Source organism: Salvelinus namaycush, unplaced genomic scaffold (assembly GCF_016432855.1).
Source record: "Salvelinus namaycush isolate Seneca unplaced genomic scaffold, SaNama_1.0 Scaffold3593, whole genome shotgun sequence".
NCBI lineage: Eukaryota > Metazoa > Chordata > Actinopteri > Salmoniformes > Salmonidae > Salvelinus > Salvelinus namaycush.
In genome coordinates this window covers 1-23,287 of record NW_024060556.1, presented here as the reverse complement: position 1 = coordinate 23,287, position 23,287 = coordinate 1, and the positions used below count along the sequence as shown (strand labels likewise).

General features: G+C 45.1%; 1 protein-coding gene across 1 annotated transcript; it reads left to right on the top strand.

Moving 5' to 3' along the window:
* Nucleotides 1–4,244: 4,244 nt before the first annotated feature.
* On the top strand, nt 4,245–19,874 carry LOC120040518 (vacuolar protein sorting-associated protein 13B-like; the record flags this gene model as incomplete). The annotated part of the gene is made up of 10 exons (XM_038985634.1): nt 4,245–4,363; nt 4,831–5,077; nt 7,330–7,502; nt 8,508–8,917; nt 9,253–9,429; nt 11,633–11,803; nt 14,170–14,346; nt 15,234–15,336; nt 18,475–18,724; nt 19,154–19,874. Coding segments are annotated over 10 exons (2,073 nt in total), but the record flags the coding sequence as incomplete, so codon positions are not given.
* Between the last annotated feature and the right edge of the window lie 3,413 nt (nt 19,875–23,287).

The following is a 23,287-nucleotide window of genomic DNA, read 5'->3' as shown; positions in this document are numbered from 1 at the left end:
TTCTGCCATTTAACCCAGGTCAACAACTAATACTACCCTTCTCTGATATCTGCCATGTTAACAGGTCAACCAACTAATACTACCCGCTTGACTATCTGCCATTTAGGTTGTACATGCTTGCAGACATTTTTTTATGTATGGTTGGTCCTAAGAATCAGACCCACTATACTGGCATTGCAAGAGCCACACAACATTATTCCCTTCCACCACCCATAGACACAACATTATCCCCTACCACCACCCATAGACCCAACATTATCCCCTACCACCACCCATAGACCCAACATTATCCCCTACCACCACCCATAGACCCAACATTATCCCCCGTACCACCACCCATAGACCCAACATTATCCCCTACCACCACCCATAGACACAACATTATCCCCTACCACCACCCATAGACCCAACATTATCCCCTACCACCCATAGACACAACATTATCCCCTACCACCACCCATAGACACAACATTATCCCCTACCACCCATAGGCCCAACATTATCCCCCGTACCACCACCCATAGACCCAACATTATCCCCCGTTCCACCACCCATAGACCCAACATTATCCCCCGTACCACCCATAGACCCAACATTATACCCTACCACCACCCATAGACCCAACATTATCCCCTACCACCCATAGACACAACATTATCCCCTACCACCACCCATAGACACAACATTATCCCTGTACCACCCATAGACACAACATTATCCCCTACCACCACCCATAGACCCAACATTATCCCCTACCACCACCCATAGACCCAACATTATCCCCTATCACCACCCCCTAAACCCAACATTATTCCCTACCACCACCCATAGACCCAACATTATCCCCCGTACCACCCATAAACCCAACATTATCCCCTACCACCACCCATAGACCCAACATTATCCCCCGTACCACCCATAGACACAACATTATCCCCTACCACCACCTATAGACCCAACATTATCCCCTACCACCACCCATAAACCCAACATTATACCCTACCACCACCCATAGACCCAACATTATCCCCCTACCACCACCCATAGACCCAACATTATCCCCTACCACCACCCATAGACCCAACATTATCCCCTATCACCACCCATAAACCCAACATTATACCCTACCACCACCCATAGACCCAACATTATCCCCCGTACCACCACCCATAGACCCAACATTATCCCCCGTACCACCACCCATAGACCCAACATTATCCCCCGTACCACCCATAAACCCAACATTATCCCCCGTACCACCCATAGACAAAACATGAATAGGGGCCATAGACAAAACAACCAATAGGGGTCACCCTCCCCCCAATCCTTAACCAATAGGGGTCACCCTCCCCCCAATCCTTAACCAATAGGGGTCACCCTCCCCCCAATCCTTAACCAATAGGGGTCACCCTCCCCCCAATCCTTAACCAATAGGGGTCACCCTCCCCCCAATCCTTAACCAATAGGGGTCACCCTCCCCCCAATCCTTAACCAATAGGGGTCACCCTCCCCCCAATCCTTAACCAATAGGGGTCACCCTCCCCCCAATCCTTAACCAATAGGGGTCACCCTCCCCCCAATCCTTAACCAATAGGGGTCACATTCACCCTCCCCCCAATCCTTAACAAATAGGGGTCACCCTCCCCCCAATCCTTAACCAATAGGGGTCACTCTCCCCCCAATCCTTAACCAATAGGGGTCACCCTCCCCCCAATCCTTAACCAATAGGGGTCACCCTCCCCCCAATCCTTAACCAATAGGGGTCACCCTCCCCCCAATCCTTAACCAATAGGGGTCACCCTCCCCCCAATCCTTAACCAATAGGGGTCACATTCACCCTCCCCCCAATCCTTAACCAATAGGGGTCACCCTCCCCCCCAATCCTTAACCAATAGGGGTCACCCTCCCCCCAATCCTTAACCAATAGGGGTCACCCTCCCCCAATCCTTAACCAATAGGGGTCACATTCACCCTCCCCCCAATCCTTAACCAATAGGGGTCACTCTCCCCCCAATCCTTAACCAATAGGGGTCACCCTCCCCCCAATCCTTAACCAATAGGGGTCACCCTCCCCCCAATCCTTAACCAATAGGGGTCACCCTCCCCCCCAATCCTTAACCAATAGGGGTCACCCTCCCCCCCAATCCTTAACCAATAGGGGTCACTCTCCCCCCAATCCTTAACCAATAAGGGTCACAACTTTACGCTTAGTGCTCCTAATGTAAATTTAGACTGTAAATCAATCCAGAGTTCAACACATACCAACTCTGGGTGACCCTGGTGTGTGCTTGGGGTTGTGTCTACCAGGAGTGTGTGTTTTGGGTGGTGTCTGGCGGGCGGGCGGTAGGGTCAGAGAGGTCGTCTGTGTCAGGTTACAGAGGGGTGGCAGGACGACCCCAGGCAAAGTCAAGGTTAGGGTTTATTTACAGTAGAGAGGTCTAACTCTCCTATCATCTGTGTTTACTGTAGAGAGGTCTAACTCTCCTATCATCTGTGTTTACTGTAGAGAGGTCTAACTCTCCTATCGTCTGTGTTTACTGTAGAGAGGTCTAACTCTCCTATCATCTGTGTTTACTGTAGAGAGGTCTAACTCTCCTATCATCTGTGTTTACTGTAGAGAGGTCTAACTCTCCTATCATCTGTGTTTACTGTAGAGAGGTCTAACTCTCCTATCGTCTGTGTTTACTGTAGAGAGATCTACCTCTCCTATCATCTGTGTTTACAGTAGAGAGGTCTAACTCTCCTATCATCTGTGTTTACTGTAGAGAGGTCTAACTCTCCTATCATCTGTGTTTACTGTAGAGAGGTCTAACTCTCCTATCGTCTGTGTTTACTGTAGAGAGGTCTAACTCTCCTATCATCTGTGTTTACTGTAGAGAGGTCTAACTCTCCTATCGTCTGTGTTTACTGTAGAGAGGTCTAACTCTCCTATCATCTGTGTTTACTGTAGAGAGGTCTAACTCTCCTATCATCTGTGTTTACTGTAGAGAGGTCTAACTCTCCTATCATCTGTGTTTACTGTAGAGAGGTCTAACTCTCCTATCATCTGTGTTTACTGTAGAGAGGTCTAACTCTCCTATCATCTGTGTTTACTGTAGAGAGGTCTAACTCTCCTATCATCTGTGTTTACTGTAGAGAGGTCTAACTCTCCTATCATCTGTGTTTACTGTAGAGAGGTCTAACTCTCCTATCGTCTGTGTTTACTGTAGAGAGGTCTAACTCTCCTATCATCTGTGTTTACTATAGAGAGGTCTAACTCTTCTGTCGTCTGTGTTTACTGTAGAGAGGTCTAACTCTCCTATCATCTGTGTTTACAGTAGAGAGGTCTAACTCTCCTGTCGTCTGTGTTTACAGTAGAGAGGTCTAACTCTCCTATCATCTGTGTTTACTGTAGAGAGGTCTAACTCTCCTATCATCTGTGTTTACTGTAGAGAGGTCTAACTCTCCTATCATCTGTGTTTACTGTAGAGAGGTCTAACTCTCCTATCATCTGTGTTTACTGTAGAGAGGTCTAACTCTCCTATCGTCTGTGTTTACTGTAGAGAGGTCTAACTCTCCTATCATCTGTGTTTACTGTAGAGAGGTCTAACTCTCCTATCATCTGTGTTTACTGTAGAGAGGTCTAACTCTCCTATCGTCTGTGTTTACTGTAGAGAGGTCTAACTCTCCTATCGTCTGTGTTACTGTAGAGAGGTCTAACTCTCCTATCATCTGTGTTTACTGTAGAGAGGTCTAACTCTCCTATCGTCTGTGTTTACTGTAGAGAGGTCTAACTCTCCTATCATCTGTGTTTACTGTAGAGAGGTCTAACTCTCCTATCATCTGTGTTTACTGTAGAGAGGTCTAACTCTCCTATCATCTGTGTTTACTATAGAGAGGTCTAACTCTCCTATCATCTGTGTTTACTGTAGAGAGGTCTAACTCTTCTGTCGTCTGTGTTTACTGTAGAGAGGTCTAACTCTCCTATCATCTGTGTTTACTATAGAGAGGTCTAACTCTTCTGTCGTCTGTGTTTACAGTAGAGAGGTCTAACTCTCCTATCATCTGTGTTTACTATAGAGAGGTCTAACTCTCCTGTCGTCTGTGTTTACTGTAGCCATATGGTCTGTACTGCATGTAGTTGATGTGTAAATGACTATATTCTGTATTCTGTCTGTATATATTGTCTCTTGTTGGCAGCACCACTTCAGCAGGTCATTCTGGGTCTGAGTAAATGTCCTGAGTAAAGGTGTGTTGTGTTGCAGGTGGTTTTCCTACCAGGGTTTGGCTGTCTCTACATAGACGTAGTCCATCAGGGTGGCACAGTCATCCTCACCCTGGCACCAGAGGGCAGCGTGGACTCTGTCATGAGCCTGCACAACAGGTACCAGTCCTTACATCCCCTAACCTCTAACCCCTAACCCCTAACCTCTAACCCAGCGTGGACTCTGTCATGAGCCTGTACAACAGGTACCAGTCCTTACAACCCCTAACCCCTAACCCCTAACCTCTAACCCCTAACCTCTAACCCCTAACACCTAACCTTTAACCTCTAACCCTACTACAGGAGAGACAAACAAGACACTATATTTGTATCATAATAAAGTATATGATTTTTGCTTTGTTTTAATGTAATCTATAATTGATAATGATGAGCAGTTAATTATAACCTGCATCAACAACATTAGCAGGTCATAGTTGACCCTGACAAAGGATGCAGGACATATTCTATTTCGCCACTTGGGGGCGCTGTAACCACCGTTCTGTGTAAACCCCAGCCAGCCCTTTGTTTTATCAACAATAAAACCATTTTTAAAGGATCAACATAACTGATTGATATCTGTCTCTCAGGACGTCCAATCGGAAGCTGGCGTTCAGGGTGTTGCTGAGCGAGGCCAGTGTGTCGCTGAGTGATGACATCACCAGTCGTTCGGGTTCCGTGGAGCTCTTGAGGCTGACTCTGTCCAAACTGCTACTGAACCTGTGTCCTGCACGGCTGGGTGACTCTGGCACGGGGCTGGGTGAAGGAGGCAGGAGGCTGGTCACCGCCGGGATGGGAGAGGCCTGTCTGGTGGAAGTCCACTGTGCCAGCCTGCAGGTGGGTTGACTTTTATAGGTCACCTGACGATTGCTATTTGTAGGTCACCTGACGAAGGCTATTTATAGGTCACCTGACGAAGGCTATTTATAGGTCACCTGACGAAGGCTGTTTATAGGTCACCTGACGAAGGCTGTTTATAGGTCACCTGACGAAGGCTGTTTATAGGTCACCTGACGAAGGGTATTTATAGGTCACCTGACGAAGGCTATTTATAGGTCACCTGGCAAAGGCTGTTTCAGCCAAAACATTGTGTCTGCATGAAGAAATAAAGCACAGGAGCAACATGAAGGCTTTTCTTTCTTCATCGACTGTGAAACAATGCGAAACATCTTCTGTAAAATAGAAAACTTAGAAAAGGTACATTCCCTGATTCCGCCATCTAAATATCTTCCTCTGTTCTCTTCCAGCTGGATAACTACAGTATAGATCTACACTATATATCTATATTAACTAGATATTCATCTGTTCTCTTCCAGCTGGATAACTGCAGTATAGATCTACACAATATATATCTATATTAACTAGATATTCCTGTGTTCTCGTCCAGCTGGATAACTACAGTATAGATCTACACTATATATATCTATATTAACTAGATATTCCTGTGTTCTCGTCCAGCTGGATAACTACAGTATAGATCTACACTATATTAACTAGATATTCCTCTGTTCTCGTCCAGCTGGATAACTACAGTACAGATCTACACTATATATATCTATATTAACTAGATATTCCCCTGTTCTCGTCCAGGTGGATAACTACAGTATAGATCTACACTATATATATCTATATTAACTAGATATTCCTCTGTTCTCGTCCAGCTGGATAACTACAGTATAGATCTACACTATATATATCTATATTAACTAGATATTCCTCTGTTCTCGTCCAGGTGGATAACTACAGTATAGATCTACACTAACCAGATTATATAGATCTATATTAACTAGATATTCCTCTGTTCTCTTCCAGCTGTATAACTACAGTATAGAGCTACACTAACTAGATTATATAGATCTATATTAACTAGATATTCCTCTGTTCTCTTCCAGCTGTATAACTACAGTATAGATCTACACTATATATATCTATATTAACTAGATATTCCTCTGTTCTCGTCCAGGTGGATAACTACAGTATAGATCTACACTAACTAGATTATATAGATCTATATTAACTAGATATTCCTCTGTTCTCACCCAGGTGGATAACTACAGTATAGATCTATATTAACTAGATATTCCTCTGTTCTCTTCCAGCTGGATAACTACAGTATAGATCTACACTAACTAGATATTCCTCTGTTCTCGTCCAGGTGGATAACTACAGTATAGATCTACACTAACTAGATATTCCTCTGTTCTCGTCCAGGTGGATAACTACAGTATAGAGCTACACTAACTAGAGTATATAGATCTATATTAACTAGATATTCCTCTGTTCTCACCCAGGTGGATAACTACAGTATAGATCTATATTAACTAGATATTCCTCTGTTCTCTTCCAGCTGGATAACTACAGTATAGATCTACACTAACTAGATATTCCTCTGTTCTCGTCCAGGTGGATAACTACAGTATAGATCTACACTAACTAGATATTCCTCTGTTCTCGTCCAGGTGGATAACTACAGTATAGAGCTACACTAACTAGAGTATATAGATCTATATTAACTAGATATTCCTCTGTTCTCGTCCAGGTGGATAACTACAGTATAGAGCTACACTAACTAGAGTATATATATCTATATTAACTAGATATTCCTCTGTTCTCGTCCAGGTGGATAACTACAGTATAGATCTACACTATATATATCTATATTAACTAGATATTCCTCTGTTCTCGTCCAGGTGGATAACTACAGTATAGATCTACACTAACTAGATATTCCTCTGTTCTTTTCCAGCTGGATAACTACAGTATAGATCTACACTATATATATCTATATTAACTAGATATTCCTCTGTTCTCGTCCAGATGGATAACTACAGTATAGATCTACACTAACTAGATATTCCTCTGTTCTCGTCCAGGTGGACAACTACAGTATAGAGCTACACTAACTATAGTATATATATCTATATTAACTAGATATTCCTCTGTTCTCGTCCAGGTGGATAACTACAGTATAGAGCTACACTAACTAGAGTATATAGATCTATATTAACTAGATATTCCTCTGTTCTCGTCCAGGTGGATAACTACAGTATAGATCTATATTAACTAGATATTCCTCTGTTCTCGTCCAGGTGGACAACCAGCTGTATAACCGTGCCAGCTTCCACTTCCCGGTGTTGTTGTGCCAGGAGCAGAGTGTGGAGCTTCCCCTCTGGACCAGCGATGCCAACCCCACCACCTCACTACAGGCCCTGGAGGAGTTTAAGGCGTCGTGCTTCCTCCAGCTGGGTCTCACCCTGGACAGGTATAATACCATCACTGTGTTGGCCATGGAAGTAATACCAATATCAGCATACCAACTATACAGCATCAATAATACAGCATCATTAATACAACATCAATACAGCATCATTGATTCAGCATCATTAATTCAGCATCATTGATACAGCATCATTAATACAGCATCATTAAATTAATGCAGCATCATTAATACAGCATCATTAATACAGCATCATTAATACAACATCAATACAGCATCATTAATTCAGCATCATTATTACAGCATCATTAATACAACATCAATACAGCATCATTAATTCAGCATCATTAATACAGCATCATTAATACAACATCAATACAGCATCATTAATACATCATGAATACAGCATCATTAATACAGCATCATTAATACAGCATCATTAAATTAATACAGCATCATTAATACAACATCATTGATACAGCATCATTAATACAGCATCATTAATATAGCATCATTAAATTAATACAGCATCATTAATACAACATCATTAATACAGCATCATTAATACAGCATCATTGATTCAGCATCATTAAATTAACACAACATCATTAATACAGCATCATTAAATTAACACAGCATCATTAATACAACATGAATACAGCATCATTAATACGGCATCATTAAAACATCATTAATACAGCATCATTAAAACATCATTAATACAGCATCATTAATACAGCATCATTAATACATCATTAATACAGCATCATTATTACAACATCAATACAGCATCATTAATACAGCATCAATACAGCAGCATTAATACAGCATCATTATTACAGCATCATCAATACAGCATCATTAATACAGCATCATTAATGGGAAGGTGGGAAGGTGAGCAGACAGAGCAGATCTCTCCATCATTGTCCCTTGTGAGACACCGTCCAGCCATGTCATGTGTCCCATGTTGGGTCCTGTGGTCCTCTGTTCAATAGCCTGCTGCTGGTTGAGGTAAAGCTGTTCCTGACTGGGGCCTTGTCTTTCCTACAGGGAGGACTACAGTGTGGACCAGCTGACCTTCCACATCAAACCAGCCCGTCTCTACCTAGAGGACACCTTCGTCTACTACATCAAGACTCTGTTTCACACCTACATCCCAGACTCAGCCCTGGCCCCTTCCCCGGGCCCTAACCTCTCAGAGCACTACGGTGGTCCCTTGCTCCCGGAGACCGTCCTTCAGTCCATCCCAGCCCTGGTGCACCCTCTGAGGCTGCAGCGACTGGTCATTCAGCCGGTCAACGTGTTGGTTAGCATCCACGCCTCTCTGAAGCTCTACATCGCCTCGGACCACACCCCGCTGTCTTTCTCCCTGTTCGACAGAGGACCGCTCTGTACTACAGCCAGACAGCTGATTCACGCACTCACCATGCACTACGCTGCCGGCGCCCTGTTCAGAGCTGGTGAGTGGGAGGGAGTGTGTGTGTGTGTGTGTGTGTGTGTGTGTGTGTGTGTGTGTGTGTGTAGGGGTGCCACAGTCAGACTAGTGAAGTTACGTCACATTGTTTATTGACGTGTGACAGCTTCCCCTCGTCGGCCGGTCCTCAGGGTTGGCAGGTACCGTACTCTAGGGGCCTGTGGGCTGTCCTGACGTCTCTCACTCCCTCTCCCTCTCCATCTTTCGCTCGATCCCTCTCTCTCTCTCTCTCACTCTCAATCTCCCTCGCCCTCTCTCTCTCAATCTCCCTCTCTCGCTCTCTCTCTCCCTCTCTCTCTCTCTTTCTCTCCCTCTCTCCAGGCTGGGTGGTGGGGTCTCTGGATCTCCTTGGAAGTCCTGCCAGTCTGGTGAGGTCCATCGGTAACGGAGTAGCAGACTTCTTCCGCCTGCCATATGAGGGTTTAACCCGGGGCCCCGGGGCCTTCGTCAGCGGAGTGTCACGAGGAACCACCTCATTCGTCAAACACATCTCTAAAGGTACCATACCACATCTCTAACACATCTCTAAAGGTACCATACCACATCTCTAAAGGTACCATACCACATCTCTAATGGTACCATACCACATCTCTAATGGTACCATGCCACATCTCTAAAGGTACCATAGCACATCTCTAAATGTACCATACCACATCTCTAACACATCTCTAATGGTACCATACCACATCTCTAAAGGTACCATACCACATCTCTAAAGGTACCATACCACATCTCTAACACATCTCTAAAGGTACCATAACACACCTCTAATGGCACCATACCACATCTCTAAAGGAACCATAACACATCTCTAAAGGTACCATACCACACCACATCTCTAATGGTACCATACCACATCTCTAAAGGTACCATACCACATCTCTAATGGTACCATACCACATCTCTAACACATCTCTAAAGGTACCATACCACATCTCTAAAGGTACCATACCACATCTCTAAAGGTAACATACCACATCTCTAATGGTACCATACCACATCGCTAAAGGTACCATACCACATCTCTAACACACCTCTAATGGCACCATACCACATCTCTAAAGGAACCATAACACATCTCTAAAGGTACCATACCACATCTCTAAAGGTACCATAACACATCTCTAAAGGTACCATACCACATCTATAAAGGTACCATACCACATCTCTAAAGGTACCATACCACATCTCTAAAGGTACCATAACACATCTCTAACACACCTCTAATGGCACCATACCACATCTCTAAAGGAACCATAACACATCTCTAAAGGTACCATACCACATCTCTAAAGGTACCATACCACATCTCTAAAGGTACCATACCACATCTCTAAAGGTACCATACCACATCTCTAAAGGTACCATACCACATCTCTAAAGGTACCATACCACATCTCTAAAGGTACCATACCACATCTCTAAAGGCACCATACCACATCTCTAACACATCTCTAAAGGTACCATACCACATCTCTAATGGTACCATACCACATCTATAATGGTACCATACCACACCTCTAAAGGTACCATACCACATCTCTAATGGTACCATACCACATCTCTAATGGTACCATACCACATCTCTAAAGGTACCATACCACATCTCTAATGGTACCATACCACATCTCTAAAGGTACCATACCACATCTCTAAAGGTACCATACCACATCTCTAATGGTACCATACCACATCTCTAAAGGTACCATACCACATCTATAAAGGTACCATACCACATCTCTAAAGGTACCATAACACATCTCTAATGGTACCATACCACATCTCTAAAGGTACCATACCACATCTCTAATGGTACCATACCACATCTCTAATGGTACCATACCACATCTCTAAAGGTACCATAACACATCTCTAATGGTACCATACCACATCTCTAAAGGTACCATAACACATCTCTAATGGTACCATACCACATCTCTAAAGGTACCATACCACATCTCTAACACATCTCTAAAGGTACCATACCACATCTCTAATGGTACCATACCACATCTCTAAAGGTACCATACCACATCTCTAACACATCTCTAATGGTACCATACCACATCTCTAAAGGTACCATACCACATCTCTAATGGTACCATACCACATCTCTAAAGGTACCATAACACATCTCTAATGGTACCATACCACATCTCTAAAGGTACCATACCACATCTCTAAAGGTACCATACCACATCTCTAATGGTACCATACCACATCTCTAAAGGTACCATAACACATCTCTAATGGTACCATACCACATCTCTAAAGGTACCATAACACATCTCTAATGGTACCATACCACATCTCTAAAGGTACCATACCACATCTCTAACACATCTCTAAAGGTACCATACCACATCTCTAACACATCTCTAATGGTACCATACCACATCTCTAAAGGTACCATACCACATCTCTAACACATCTCTAAAGGTACCATACCACATCTCTAAAGGTACCATACCACATCTCTAATGGTACCATACCACATCTCTAATGGTACCATACCACATCTCTAACACATCTCTAAAGGTACCATACCACATCTCTAACACATCTCTAAAGGTACCATACCTAGTAGCGAGGCATCTGTTGGTCTGAAATATAAACTCAGGATTGTGCCTTTAAATCCTGTATATTTTTAAACAGGTCTGGGAACAGGTTAGTCAGTTAATTCTCCTGTCTCTTCCTATAGGCACGCTGACGTCCATCACCAACCTGGCGACCAGCCTGGCCAGGAACATGGACCGGCTGTCCCTGGATGAGGAGCACTATACCAGGCAGGAGGAGTGGAGGAGACAGCTACCTGAGAGCCTGGGGGACGGACTCAGACAGGGCCTGTCTAGACTGGGCATCAGCCTACTGGGTGGGTGGAGTATAGACAGACAGTCAGTCAGTCAGCTAGTCACTCAGCCAGCCAGTCAGTCACTCAGCCAGCCAGTCAGTCAGTTAGCCAGACAGTCAGTTAGCCAGACAGTCAGCCAGTCACTCAGCCAGACAGCCAGTCACTCAGCCAGTCACTCAGCCAGTCAGTCAGTTAGCCAGTCAGTCACTCAGCCAGCCAGTTAGCCAGACAGCCAGTCACTCAGCCAGACAGTCAGCCAGACAGCCAGTCACTCAGCCAGTCACTCAGTTAGCCAGACAGTCAGTTAGCCAGACAGTCAGACAGTCACTCAGCCAGTCAGCCAGTCACTCAGCCAGTCACTCAGTCACTCAGCCAGTCAGCCAGTCACTCAGTCAGCCAGTCACTCAGACAGTCAGTCAGTCAGTTAGCCAGTCACTCAGACAGTTAGCCGGTCACTCAGACAGTCACTCAGCCAGTCACTCAGCCATACATGATACTATGTTGTAATACATGATTCTCTGTTGTAATACATGATACTCTGTTGTAATACATGATTCTCTGTTGTAATACATGATACTGTTGTAATACATGATACTATGTTGTAACACATGATTCTCTGTTGTAATACATGACACTCTGTTATAATACATGATTCTCTGTTGTAATACATGACACTCTGTTATAATACATGATTCTCTGTTATAATACATGATACTCTGTTGTAATACATGATACTCTGTTGTAATACATGATACTATGTTGTAACACTGTTATAATACATGATTCTCTGTTATAATACATGATACTCTGTTGTAATACATGATACTCTGTTGTAATACATGACACTCTGTTGTAATACATGATACTCTGTTGTAATACATGATACTCTGTTGTAATACATGACACTCTGTTATAATACATGATACTCTGTTGTAATACATGATACTCTGTTGTAATACATGATACTATGTTGTAATACATGATACTCTGTTGTAATACATGATACTCTGTTGTAATACATGATACTCTGTTGTAATACATGACACTCTGTTGTAATACATGACACTCTGTTATAATACATGATACTCTGTTATAATACATGATACTCTGTTGTAATACATGACACTATGTTGTAACACTGTTATAATACATGATACTCTGTTGTAATACATGATACTCTGTTGTAATACATGATACTCTGTTGTAATACATGACACTCTGTTGTAATACATGATTCTCTGTTGTAATACATGATACTCTGTTGTAATACATGACACTCTGTTGTAATACATGATACTATGTTGTAACACTGTTATAATACATGATACTCTGTTGTAATACATGATACTCTGTTGTAATACATGATACTCTGTTGTAATACATGACACTCTGTTGTAATACATGATTCTCTGTTGTAATACATGATTCTCTGTTGTAATACATGACACTCTGTTGTAATACATGATACTATGTTGTAATACATGATACTCTGTTGTAATACATGATTCTCTGTTGTAATACATGATACTCTGTTGTAATACATGATTCTCTGTTGTAATACATGACACTCTGTTGTAATACATGATTCTCTGTTGTAATACATGACACTCTGTTGTAATACATGATACTCTGTTGTAATACATGACACTCTGTTGTAATACATGATTCTCTGTTGTAATACATGATTCTCTGTTGTAATACATGACACTCTGTTGTAATACATGATACTATGTTGTAATACATGATACTCTGTTGTAATACATGATACTCTGTTGTAATACATGATACTCTGTTGTAATACATGATACTCTGTTGTAATACATGATACTCTGTTGTAATACATGATACTCTGTTGTAATACATGATACTCTGTTGTAATACATGATACTCTGTTGTAATACTCTGTTGTAATACATGATACTCTGTTGTAATACATGATACTCTGTTGTAATACATGATACTCTGTTGTAATACATGATACTCTGTTGTAATACATGATACTCTGTTGTAATACTCTGTTGTAATACATGATACTCTGTTGTAATACATGATACTATGTTGTAATACATGATACTCTGTTGTAATACATGATACTCTGTTGTAATACATGATACTCTGTTGTAATACTCTGTTGTAATACATGATACTCTGTTGTAATACATGATACTCTGTTGTAATACTCTGTTGTAATACATGATACTCTGTTGTAATACATGATACTCTGTTGTAATACATGATACTCTGTTGTAATACATGATACTCTGTTGTAATACATGATACTCTGTTGTAATACTCTGTTGTAATACATGATACTCTGTTGTAATACATGATACTCTGTTGTAATACATGATACTCTGTTGTAATATATGATACTCTGTTGTCTCCAGGAGCGATCGCTGGCATCGTGGACCAACCCATGCAGAACTTCCAGCGGGGTTCAGAGATGCAGAGTTCAGCAAGCAGCAAGGCCAAAGGGGTCATCTCTGGGGTGGGGAAAGGCATCGTGGGGGTCTTTACCAAACCTATAGGGGGCGCCGCAGAGCTGGTCTCTCAGACGGGATACGGTGGGTTCACACACTTCACTGTTTATGTTTCATTTAAACATTTCATTTGAGCTTTTTTTCTTTTTATTTTACCACTGGCAGGTCAACTCAGAACAAATTCTTTATTTACGACGACGGCCCTGATCGTTTGTTAACACGCCACTGTTCGACAGTAGTGGACACACATACAACACAACCGGTGTGTTGTCACTCAGGCCTGACGAAGACCTTCTGGTCAAAACGTTACACATCAACTTTATGGGAGCATTCCAGCGCTTTTACACTGAACTACAAGTCCCCTGTTAAGCAATTGTTGTTTTTCTTTACGAGCCTCCCACTCCAGCTAGCACAGATTACTCCCTCAACAGTACTGTAGGCCTGCTGTAGTGTTCTGTCCTGGGGGGTCCTGGCAGTATGCTAACACATACTGCCAGGGGGGGGTAGGTTCTACAACACACAGGGTGGGGGGGGGGGGGGGGGGTAGGATCTACAACACACAGGGTGGGGGGGGGGGGGGGGGGGTAGGTTCCAGAGTGCCAGAGCAGTGACATCATCAGCAGTAGGATGTTTTATGACCTGTTTTAAAATGCATGACGTCATCGTGTCACTTCACGGCTGACAGGAAGACGAGGCAACAAGCTGCATATGTAGACATACACACACACAGTAACACATACACACACACACACACACAGGAACACACACACACACACACACACACACACACAGTAACACATACACACACACACACAGGAACACACACACACATCCTGTGGGCCTTGGGGACTGAGTAGGGGCTAGTCTACTGTACACTGACCCTTTCTGCTTTGGTCTACTCTGTGTGTGTGTGTGTGTGTGTGTGTGTGTGTGTGTGTGTGTGTGTGTGTGTGTGTGGTTGTCCTGAGCAGGTATCCTTCATGGGGCTGGTCTCTGGCAGCTCCCCAAACAGCTGTACCTCCCAGCAGACCAGAAGTCAGCCCTCGCCCCCAACAGTCACGTCAAATACGTCTGGTAAGAGCTGAACTCTACACACACACACACACAGCCCAGTTCCCCAACAGCCACGTCACCTTTATGAAAGGGATCCCTGCTGCTCATTTGCTTCCCCACCAAGCTGCAGGAACGGAGGAGCAAACTGAAGTAGAAGAAGAGATTCAGAAACTCTTGGAGGACCGTGGAATGTATTTATTAATTAGACAGGGACAGTGTACATTAAACATCATCAATATTACAGTCATGAAACATCCATGTAAATGTATCCTGGGAAGGATACACAGCCGCTACGCAAACACACATACTCACTACAAAACACATGACATCCCAATACAATAGGATTCTAACGACGACAATAATCTGTTAAAGAAACCACTGTCGCCAGCTGTCCTCTGACATAGGAGGAGACACAGGTAACTCAGGTGTACAGGCTTCGGGTTTGATTTGAGCCGTGATTTAAAAAGGTCAAAGTGCACAGTAAATAATCAGTTCAGTTTGTCAAGTCTATGAGCAGTGCATTCCAGTATGTTGTAGCTGTTACTGAGAGGGCTGATTGGCTGAGGGCTGATTGGCTGAGGGCTGATTGGCTGAGTTCACTGTGTCTGAAATGGACAACGCAGTCCCCTTGTAGCTGTTACTGAGAGGGCTGATTGGCTGAGGGCTGATTGGCTGAGGGCTGATTGGCTGAGCAGTCCCCTGTAGTTACTGCCCTTTGTTATCCTGGAGGTGGTGTCCTTCAGCATGGCCAGCAGAACCGCCCTGCACCCCTCTGCTGGCTTGGTTCTGGTTGGTCTGGGAGACCCGATGCTGCTGGAACTAACCAGGTTTGGTCCTGGTCGGTCTGGGAGACCCGATGCTGCTGGAACTAACCAGGTTTGGTTCTGGTCGGTCTGGGAGACCCGATGCTGCTGGAACTAACCAGGTTTGGTCCTGGTCGGTCTGGGAGACCAGATGCTGCTGGAACTAACCAGGTTTGGTTCTGGTCGGTCTGGGAGACCAGATGCTGCTGGAACTAACCAGGTTTGGTCCTGGTCGGTCTGGGAGACCCGATGCTGCTGGAACTAACCAGGTTTGGTCCTGGTCGGTCTGGGAGACCAGATGCTGCTGGAACTAACCAGGTTTGGTCCTGGTCGGTCTGGGAGACCCGATGCTGCTGGAACTAACCAGGTTTGGTCCTGGTCGGTCTGGGAGACCCGATGCTGCTGGAACTAACCAGGTTTGGTCCTGGTCGGTCTGGGAGACCCGATGCTGCTGGAACTAACCAGGTTTGGTTCTGGTCGGTCTGGGAGACCCGATGCTGCTGGAGGTGGTTTCCTTCAGCATGGCCAGCAGAACCGCCTTGCATCCCACTGCTGGAACTAACCAGGCTTGGTCCTGGTCGGTCTGGGAGACCCGATGCTGCTGGAACTAACCAGGTTTGGTTCTGGTCGGTCTGGGAGACCCGGTGCTGCTGGAGGTGGTTTTGGAGGGCCAGTAGGAGGCTACTCTTTCCTCTGGTCTAAAAAATAAAATCCCAACGCCCCAGGGTAGTGATTGGGGACATTGCCCTGTGTAGGGTTGGATGGGATGTTAAACGGGTGTCCTGACTGTCTGTGGTCACTACAGATCCCATGGCCCTTATCGTCAGAGTAGGGGTGTTAACCCTGCTGTCCTGGTTAAATCCCCGATCTGGCCCTCCGTCATGGCCACCTAATCATCATCAGCTTCCTGTTGGCTCATCCATCCCCCCCTCCTCTCCCCTGTAACTATTCCCCAGGTGGTTGCTGTAAATGAGAATGTGTTCTCAGTCAACTGACCTGGTAGAATAAGGAATAAATTAAAATCTGCTTCCATGGAGGGGAAAGGCCGTGCAGGATCGTTTTTATTTTAATGTATTATTTAATTTCACCTTTATTTAACCAGGTAGGCCAGTTGAGAACAAGTTCTCATTTACAACTGCGACCTGGTCAAGATAAAGCAAAGCAGTGTGACACAAACAACAACACAGAGTTACACATGGAATAAACAAAACATACAGTCAATAATACAGTAGAACAAAAGAAAACAAAAAGTCTATATACAGTGAGTGCAAATGAGGTAAGATAAGGGAGTTAAGGCAATAAAAAGGCCATGGTGGCGAAGTAATTACAATATAGCAATTAAACACTGGAATGGTAGATGTGCAGAAGATGAATGTGCAAGTAAAGTCTTTAAGCTGTACTGCTTAAAGCTGTCCAGACTGAATGATCTAGTGACTTAACATGTGTGGTAGTGTTTGAATAGGTTCAACACATCTAGTGACTTAACATGTGTGGTAGTGTTTGAAAACGTACAACATATCTAGTGACTTAACATGTGTGGTAGTGTTTGAAAACGTACAACATATCTAGTGACTTAACATGTGTAGTAGTGTTTGAATAGGTACAACATATCTAGTGACTTAACATGTGTGGTAGTGTTTGAATAGGTACAACATATCTAGTGACTTAACATGTGTGGTAGTGTTTGAATAGGTACAACATATCTAGTGACTTAACATGTGTGGTAGTGTTTGAATAGGTTCAACACATCTAGTGACTTAACATGTGTGGTAGTGTTTGAATAGGTACAACATATCTAGTGACTTAACATGTGTGGTAGTGTTTGAATAGGTACAACATATCTAGTGACTTAACATGTGTGGTAGTGTTTGAATAGGTACAACATATCTAGTGACTTAACATGTGTGGTAGTGTTTGAATAGGTACAACATATCTAGTGACTTAACATGTGTGGTAGTGTTTGAATAGGTTCAACACATCTAGTGACTTAACATGTGTGGTAGTGTTTGAATAGGTTCAACACATCTAGTGACTTAACATGTGTGTATACATTTGTATGGTCATGTGGTCTAATGGGATTCTTGTATATTCATCTGTCGGCGGACCTCTCTCTGTGCTGTGTGTCTGTCTCCTCTTCCTCCCGGCTGACCTCTCTCTGCGCTGTGTGTCTGTCTCCTCTTCCTCCCGGCTGACCTCTCTCTGTGCTCTGTGTCTGTCTCCTCTTCCTCCCGGCTGACCTCTCTCTGTGCTGCGTATCTGTCTCCTCTTCCTCCCGGCTGACCTCTCTCTGTCTCCTCTTCCTCCCGGCTGACCTCTCTCTGTGCTCTGTGTCTGTCTCCTCTTCCTCCCTCCCCAGGAAGATGCTCCAGTCCCTGGGTCGTCCAGAGGTGCACATGTCCCTGGAGGTGGTGATCGTGTCCGGGTCGGGTCAGGAGCATGCTGGGTGTCTGCTGCTGACAGGGGAGGTGGTGTTTGTGGTCAGTCTGTCTGAGGACACACAACAGCAGGCCTTCCCCATCACTGAGGTGGCCTGTCAACAAGACCCCCACCACCTGGGGGCGCTGACCCTCACGCTGCAGCAGCAGAGACTCACCAACGATGTAGAGGTAGGGGTGAGGGAGGTAGGGGTGGGGGGTGAGGGGGGGAGGGTGAGGGAGGGGTGATCATCATATGGTCATTTAGCAGACGTGTTTATCCTTAGCCAACTACAGTGAACAAAAATATTCAGATTTCAGAACATGCAGGAAACATCACTAAACCTCCTCCCCCCTCTCTCCTCTCCTCCTCTTCCTCCGCTCTCTCCTCCTCCTCTCCTCTCCTCCCCCCCTCCCCTCCTCTTCCTCCCCCCTCCCCTCTTCCTCCCCTCCCCTCCTCCCCTCTCTCCTCCCCTCCTCCTACCCTCTCTCTTCCTCTCCTACCCTCTCTCTTCCTCTCCTCCCCTCTCTCCTCCCCTCCCACCTCCTCTCTCCTCTCTTCCTCGCCCCTCCTCTCTCCTCTCTTCCTTTCCTCCTCCCCTCTCTCCTCCTCCCCCTCAGGGTGACAGTGGGAGGGAGTTGTCAGAGCAGCAGTATGGTCGCCTGGTGGACTATGTGACTCGTGCGTCTGCGTTCCTCTCCCCCTCGGCCTCGTCCCTCCAGCAGGCTCCTCCCATCACCCCGGCCGAGCCTCCGCCCGCCGTCACCAAGACCTACCGTTACCTGGTCGACCCCGCCCACGCCGCCGTGTTCGTCTCCAAGTTCACCATGGTCAAGAACAAGGCGCTGCGCATCGGCTTCCACTGACTCACCTGTACACACACACACACTCACCTGTACACACACACACACACTCACCTGTACACACACACACACACTCACCTGTACACACACACACACTCACCTGTACACACACCTTTACAGAGACGCTGACACACCTGTACACACCTGTACACACACACACCTTTACAGAGACGCTGACACACCTGTACACACCTGTACACACACACCTTTACAGAGACGCTGACACACCTGTACACACCTGTACACACACACCTTTACAGAGACGCTGACACACCTGTACACACCTGTACACACACACACCTTTACAGAGACGCTGACACACCTGTACACACCTGTACACACACACCTTTACAGAGACGCTGACTCACCTTTACAGAGACCCTGACACACCTGTACACACACACACACACACACACACACACACACACACACACACACACACACACACACACACACACACACACACACACACACACACACACACCTGTACACACACACCTGTACACACACACCTGTACACACACACACACCTGTACACACACACACACACCTGTACACACACACCTGTACACACACACCTGTACACACACACCTATACACACACACACACCTGTACACACACACACACACACCTGTACAGAGACCCACCTGTTGTCCTCTCTCTTTAGGTTGAACATCCACAAACTGCCTTTAATGTCCTCTATGCATTATGAAACGTTGCACCCCATCATAGATTAAAGGGAAGAGGGTTTAAACTTTGATTTACTCTTAAACATTTCAAGAAAACACCTGTGGCAGTGAACACTAATGTTGCGGAGACTGGAGGGGTTACAGTACGTCCCAAATGCCACCCTAATCCCTATATAGTGTACTACTATAGACAAGGACCCAATGCCACCCTAATCCCTATATAGTGCACTACTTTAGCCCAGGCCCCATAGGCCCCTGTGTTGGGAATAGGTTGCCATTTGGTCGTTTCACCCGTCATATTGTCCGTGTTTCTCTGTGCTCTTTATTCCTGTATAACTGAGCTGTTTAAAGCCGAGAGCCTCTCTGACTGGGTCACGGTGCCAGTGGTGTCGCGGTGCCAGTGGTGTCACGGTGCCAGTGGTGTCACGGTGCCAGTGGTGTCACGGTGCCAGTGGTGTCACGGTGCCAGTGGTGTCACGGTGCCAGTGGTGTCACGGTGCCAGTGGTGTCACGGTGCCACGGTGCCAGTGGTGTCACGGTGCCAGTGGTGTCACGGTGCCAGTGGTGTCACGGTGCCAGTGGTGTCACGGTGCCAGTGGTGTCACGGTGCCAGTGGTGTCACTGTGCCAGTGGTGTCACGGTGCCAGTGGTGTCACGGTGCCAGTGGCGTCACGGTGCCAGTGGCGTCACGGTGCCAGTGGCGTCACGGTGCCAGTGGTGTCACGGTGCCAGTGGTGCTGGAGTTGAACAGCATCAGACGAATGCTCAGGAGAAATGGTTCATATCCAAAAGCTGTCGACCAAAACATGGTTGTGGGATTCGTCGCTTTTCAAATGTATTTTATTTTCTCTAGAAGACGTAACACATTACGATGAGATGTTTTTAACATCAAATCGTTTAGTTCTGTGTATTTTGAGTTCATGCCAAGATCATTACCTTGTTTTAATTCAGTTAAAACACAGTTTTATGAAATAAAAACACAGTTTTTGTACTCTAATGCTTTTGATGGTCTGGATCACATGTCCAACTCCATTCCACGGAGGTCTGAGTGTCTGAGGGGGTTTTCCCTCCTCCCTTTGTACTTGATTGATTAATTAAGGTCACTAATTAGTAAAGAACTCCCCCTCACCTGGTTGTCTAGGAGTTAATTGCAACAGGCAAATTAACTGAGAGGAAAAACCTGCAGACGCCAGGCCCTCCGTGGACAGAGTTGGACCCCTCCTGGTCTACCTGGATAATATATTGTATTAATGACATTCTAATAAAATATTGAAGTTGTGATGTCACGTGGTTCCTTGACCAATAGTACATGCTCAGGTTATTAAAGTTAGTCGATCTACTATGTATTGTTCAGGGTTGGATTGCCAGCCAATAGGAGGTGACATTAGGGCTCAGTATTATCCTGACAAGGCCACTAGGAGGTGACATTAGGGCTCAGTATTATCCTGACAAAGCCACTAGGAGGTGACATTAGGGCTCAGTATTATCCTGACAAGGCCACTAGGAGGTGACATTAGGGCTCAGTATTATCCTGACAAAGCCACTAGGAGGTGACATTAGGGCTCAGTATTATCCTGACAAAGCCACTAGGAGGTGACATTAGGGCTCAGTATTATCCTGACAAGGCCACTAGGAGGTGACATTAGGGCTCAGTATTATCCTGACAAGGAGGTGACATTAGGGCTCAGTATTATCCTGACAAAGCCACTAGGAGGTGACATTAGGGCTCAGTATTATCCTGACAAAGCCACAAGGAGGTGACATTAGGGCTCAGTATTATCCTGACAAAGCCACTAGGAGGTGACATTAGGGCTCAGTATTATCCTGACAAGGCCACTAGGAGGTGACATTAGGGCTCAGTATTATCCTGACAAAGCCACTAGGAGGTGACATTAGGGCTCAGTATTATCCTGACAAGGCCACTAGGAGGTGACATTAGGGCTCAGTATTATCCTGACAAAGCCACTAGGAGGTGACATTAGGGCTCAGTATTATCCTGACAAGGAGGTGACATTAGGGCTCAGTATTATCCTGACAAAGCCACTAGGAGGTGACATTAGGGCTCAGTATTATCCTGACAAGGAGGTGACATTAGGGCTCAGTATTATCCTGACAAAGCCACTAGGAGGTGACATTAGGGCTCAGTATTATCCTGACAAAGCCACTAGGAGGTGACATTAGGGCTCAGTATTATCCTGACAAAGCCACTAGGAGGTGACATTAGGGCTCAGTATTATCCTGACAAGGAGGTGACATAGGGCTCAGTATTATCCTGACAAAGCCACTAGGAGGTGACATTAGGGCTCAGTATTATCCTGACTAGGAGGTGACATTAGGGGCTCAGTATTATCCTGACAAAGCCACTAGGAGGTGACATTAGGGCTCAGTATATCCTGACAAAGCCACTAGGAGGTTGACATTAAGGCTCAGTATTATCCTGACAAAGCCACTAGGAGGTGACATTAGGGCTCAGTATTATCCTGACAAGGAGGTGACATTAGGGCTCAGTATTATCCTGAAAAGCCACTAGGGACGGTGACATTAAGGCCTCAGTATTATCCTGACAAAAGCCACTAGGGAAGGTGACATTAGGGCTCAGTATTATCCTGACAAAGCCACTAGGAGGTGACATTTAAGGGCTCAGTATTATCCTGACAAAGCCACTAGGAGGTGACATTAAGGCTCAGTATTATCCTGACAAAGCCACTAGGAGGTGACATTAGGGCTCAGTATTATCCTGACAAAGCCACTAGGAGGTGACATTAGGGCTCGGTATTATCCTGACTAGGAGGTGACATTAGGGCTCAGTATTATCCTGACAAAGCCACTAGGAGGTGACATTAGGGCTCAGTATTATCCTGACAAAGCCACTAGGAGGTGACATTAGGGCTCAGTATTATCCTGACAAAGCCACTAGGAGGTGACATTAGGGCTCGGTATTATCCTGACTAGGAGGTGACATTAGGGCTCAGTATTATCCTGGCAAAGCCACTAGGAGGTGACATTAGGGCTCAGTATTATCCTGACTAGGAGGTGACATTAGGGCTCAGTATTATCCTGGCAAAGCCACTAGGAGGTGACATTAGGGCTCAGAATTATCCTGGCAAAGCCACTAGGAGGTGACATTAGGGCTCAGTATTATCCTGACTAGGAGGTGACATTAGGGCTCAGTATTATCCTGACTAGGAGGTGACATTAGGG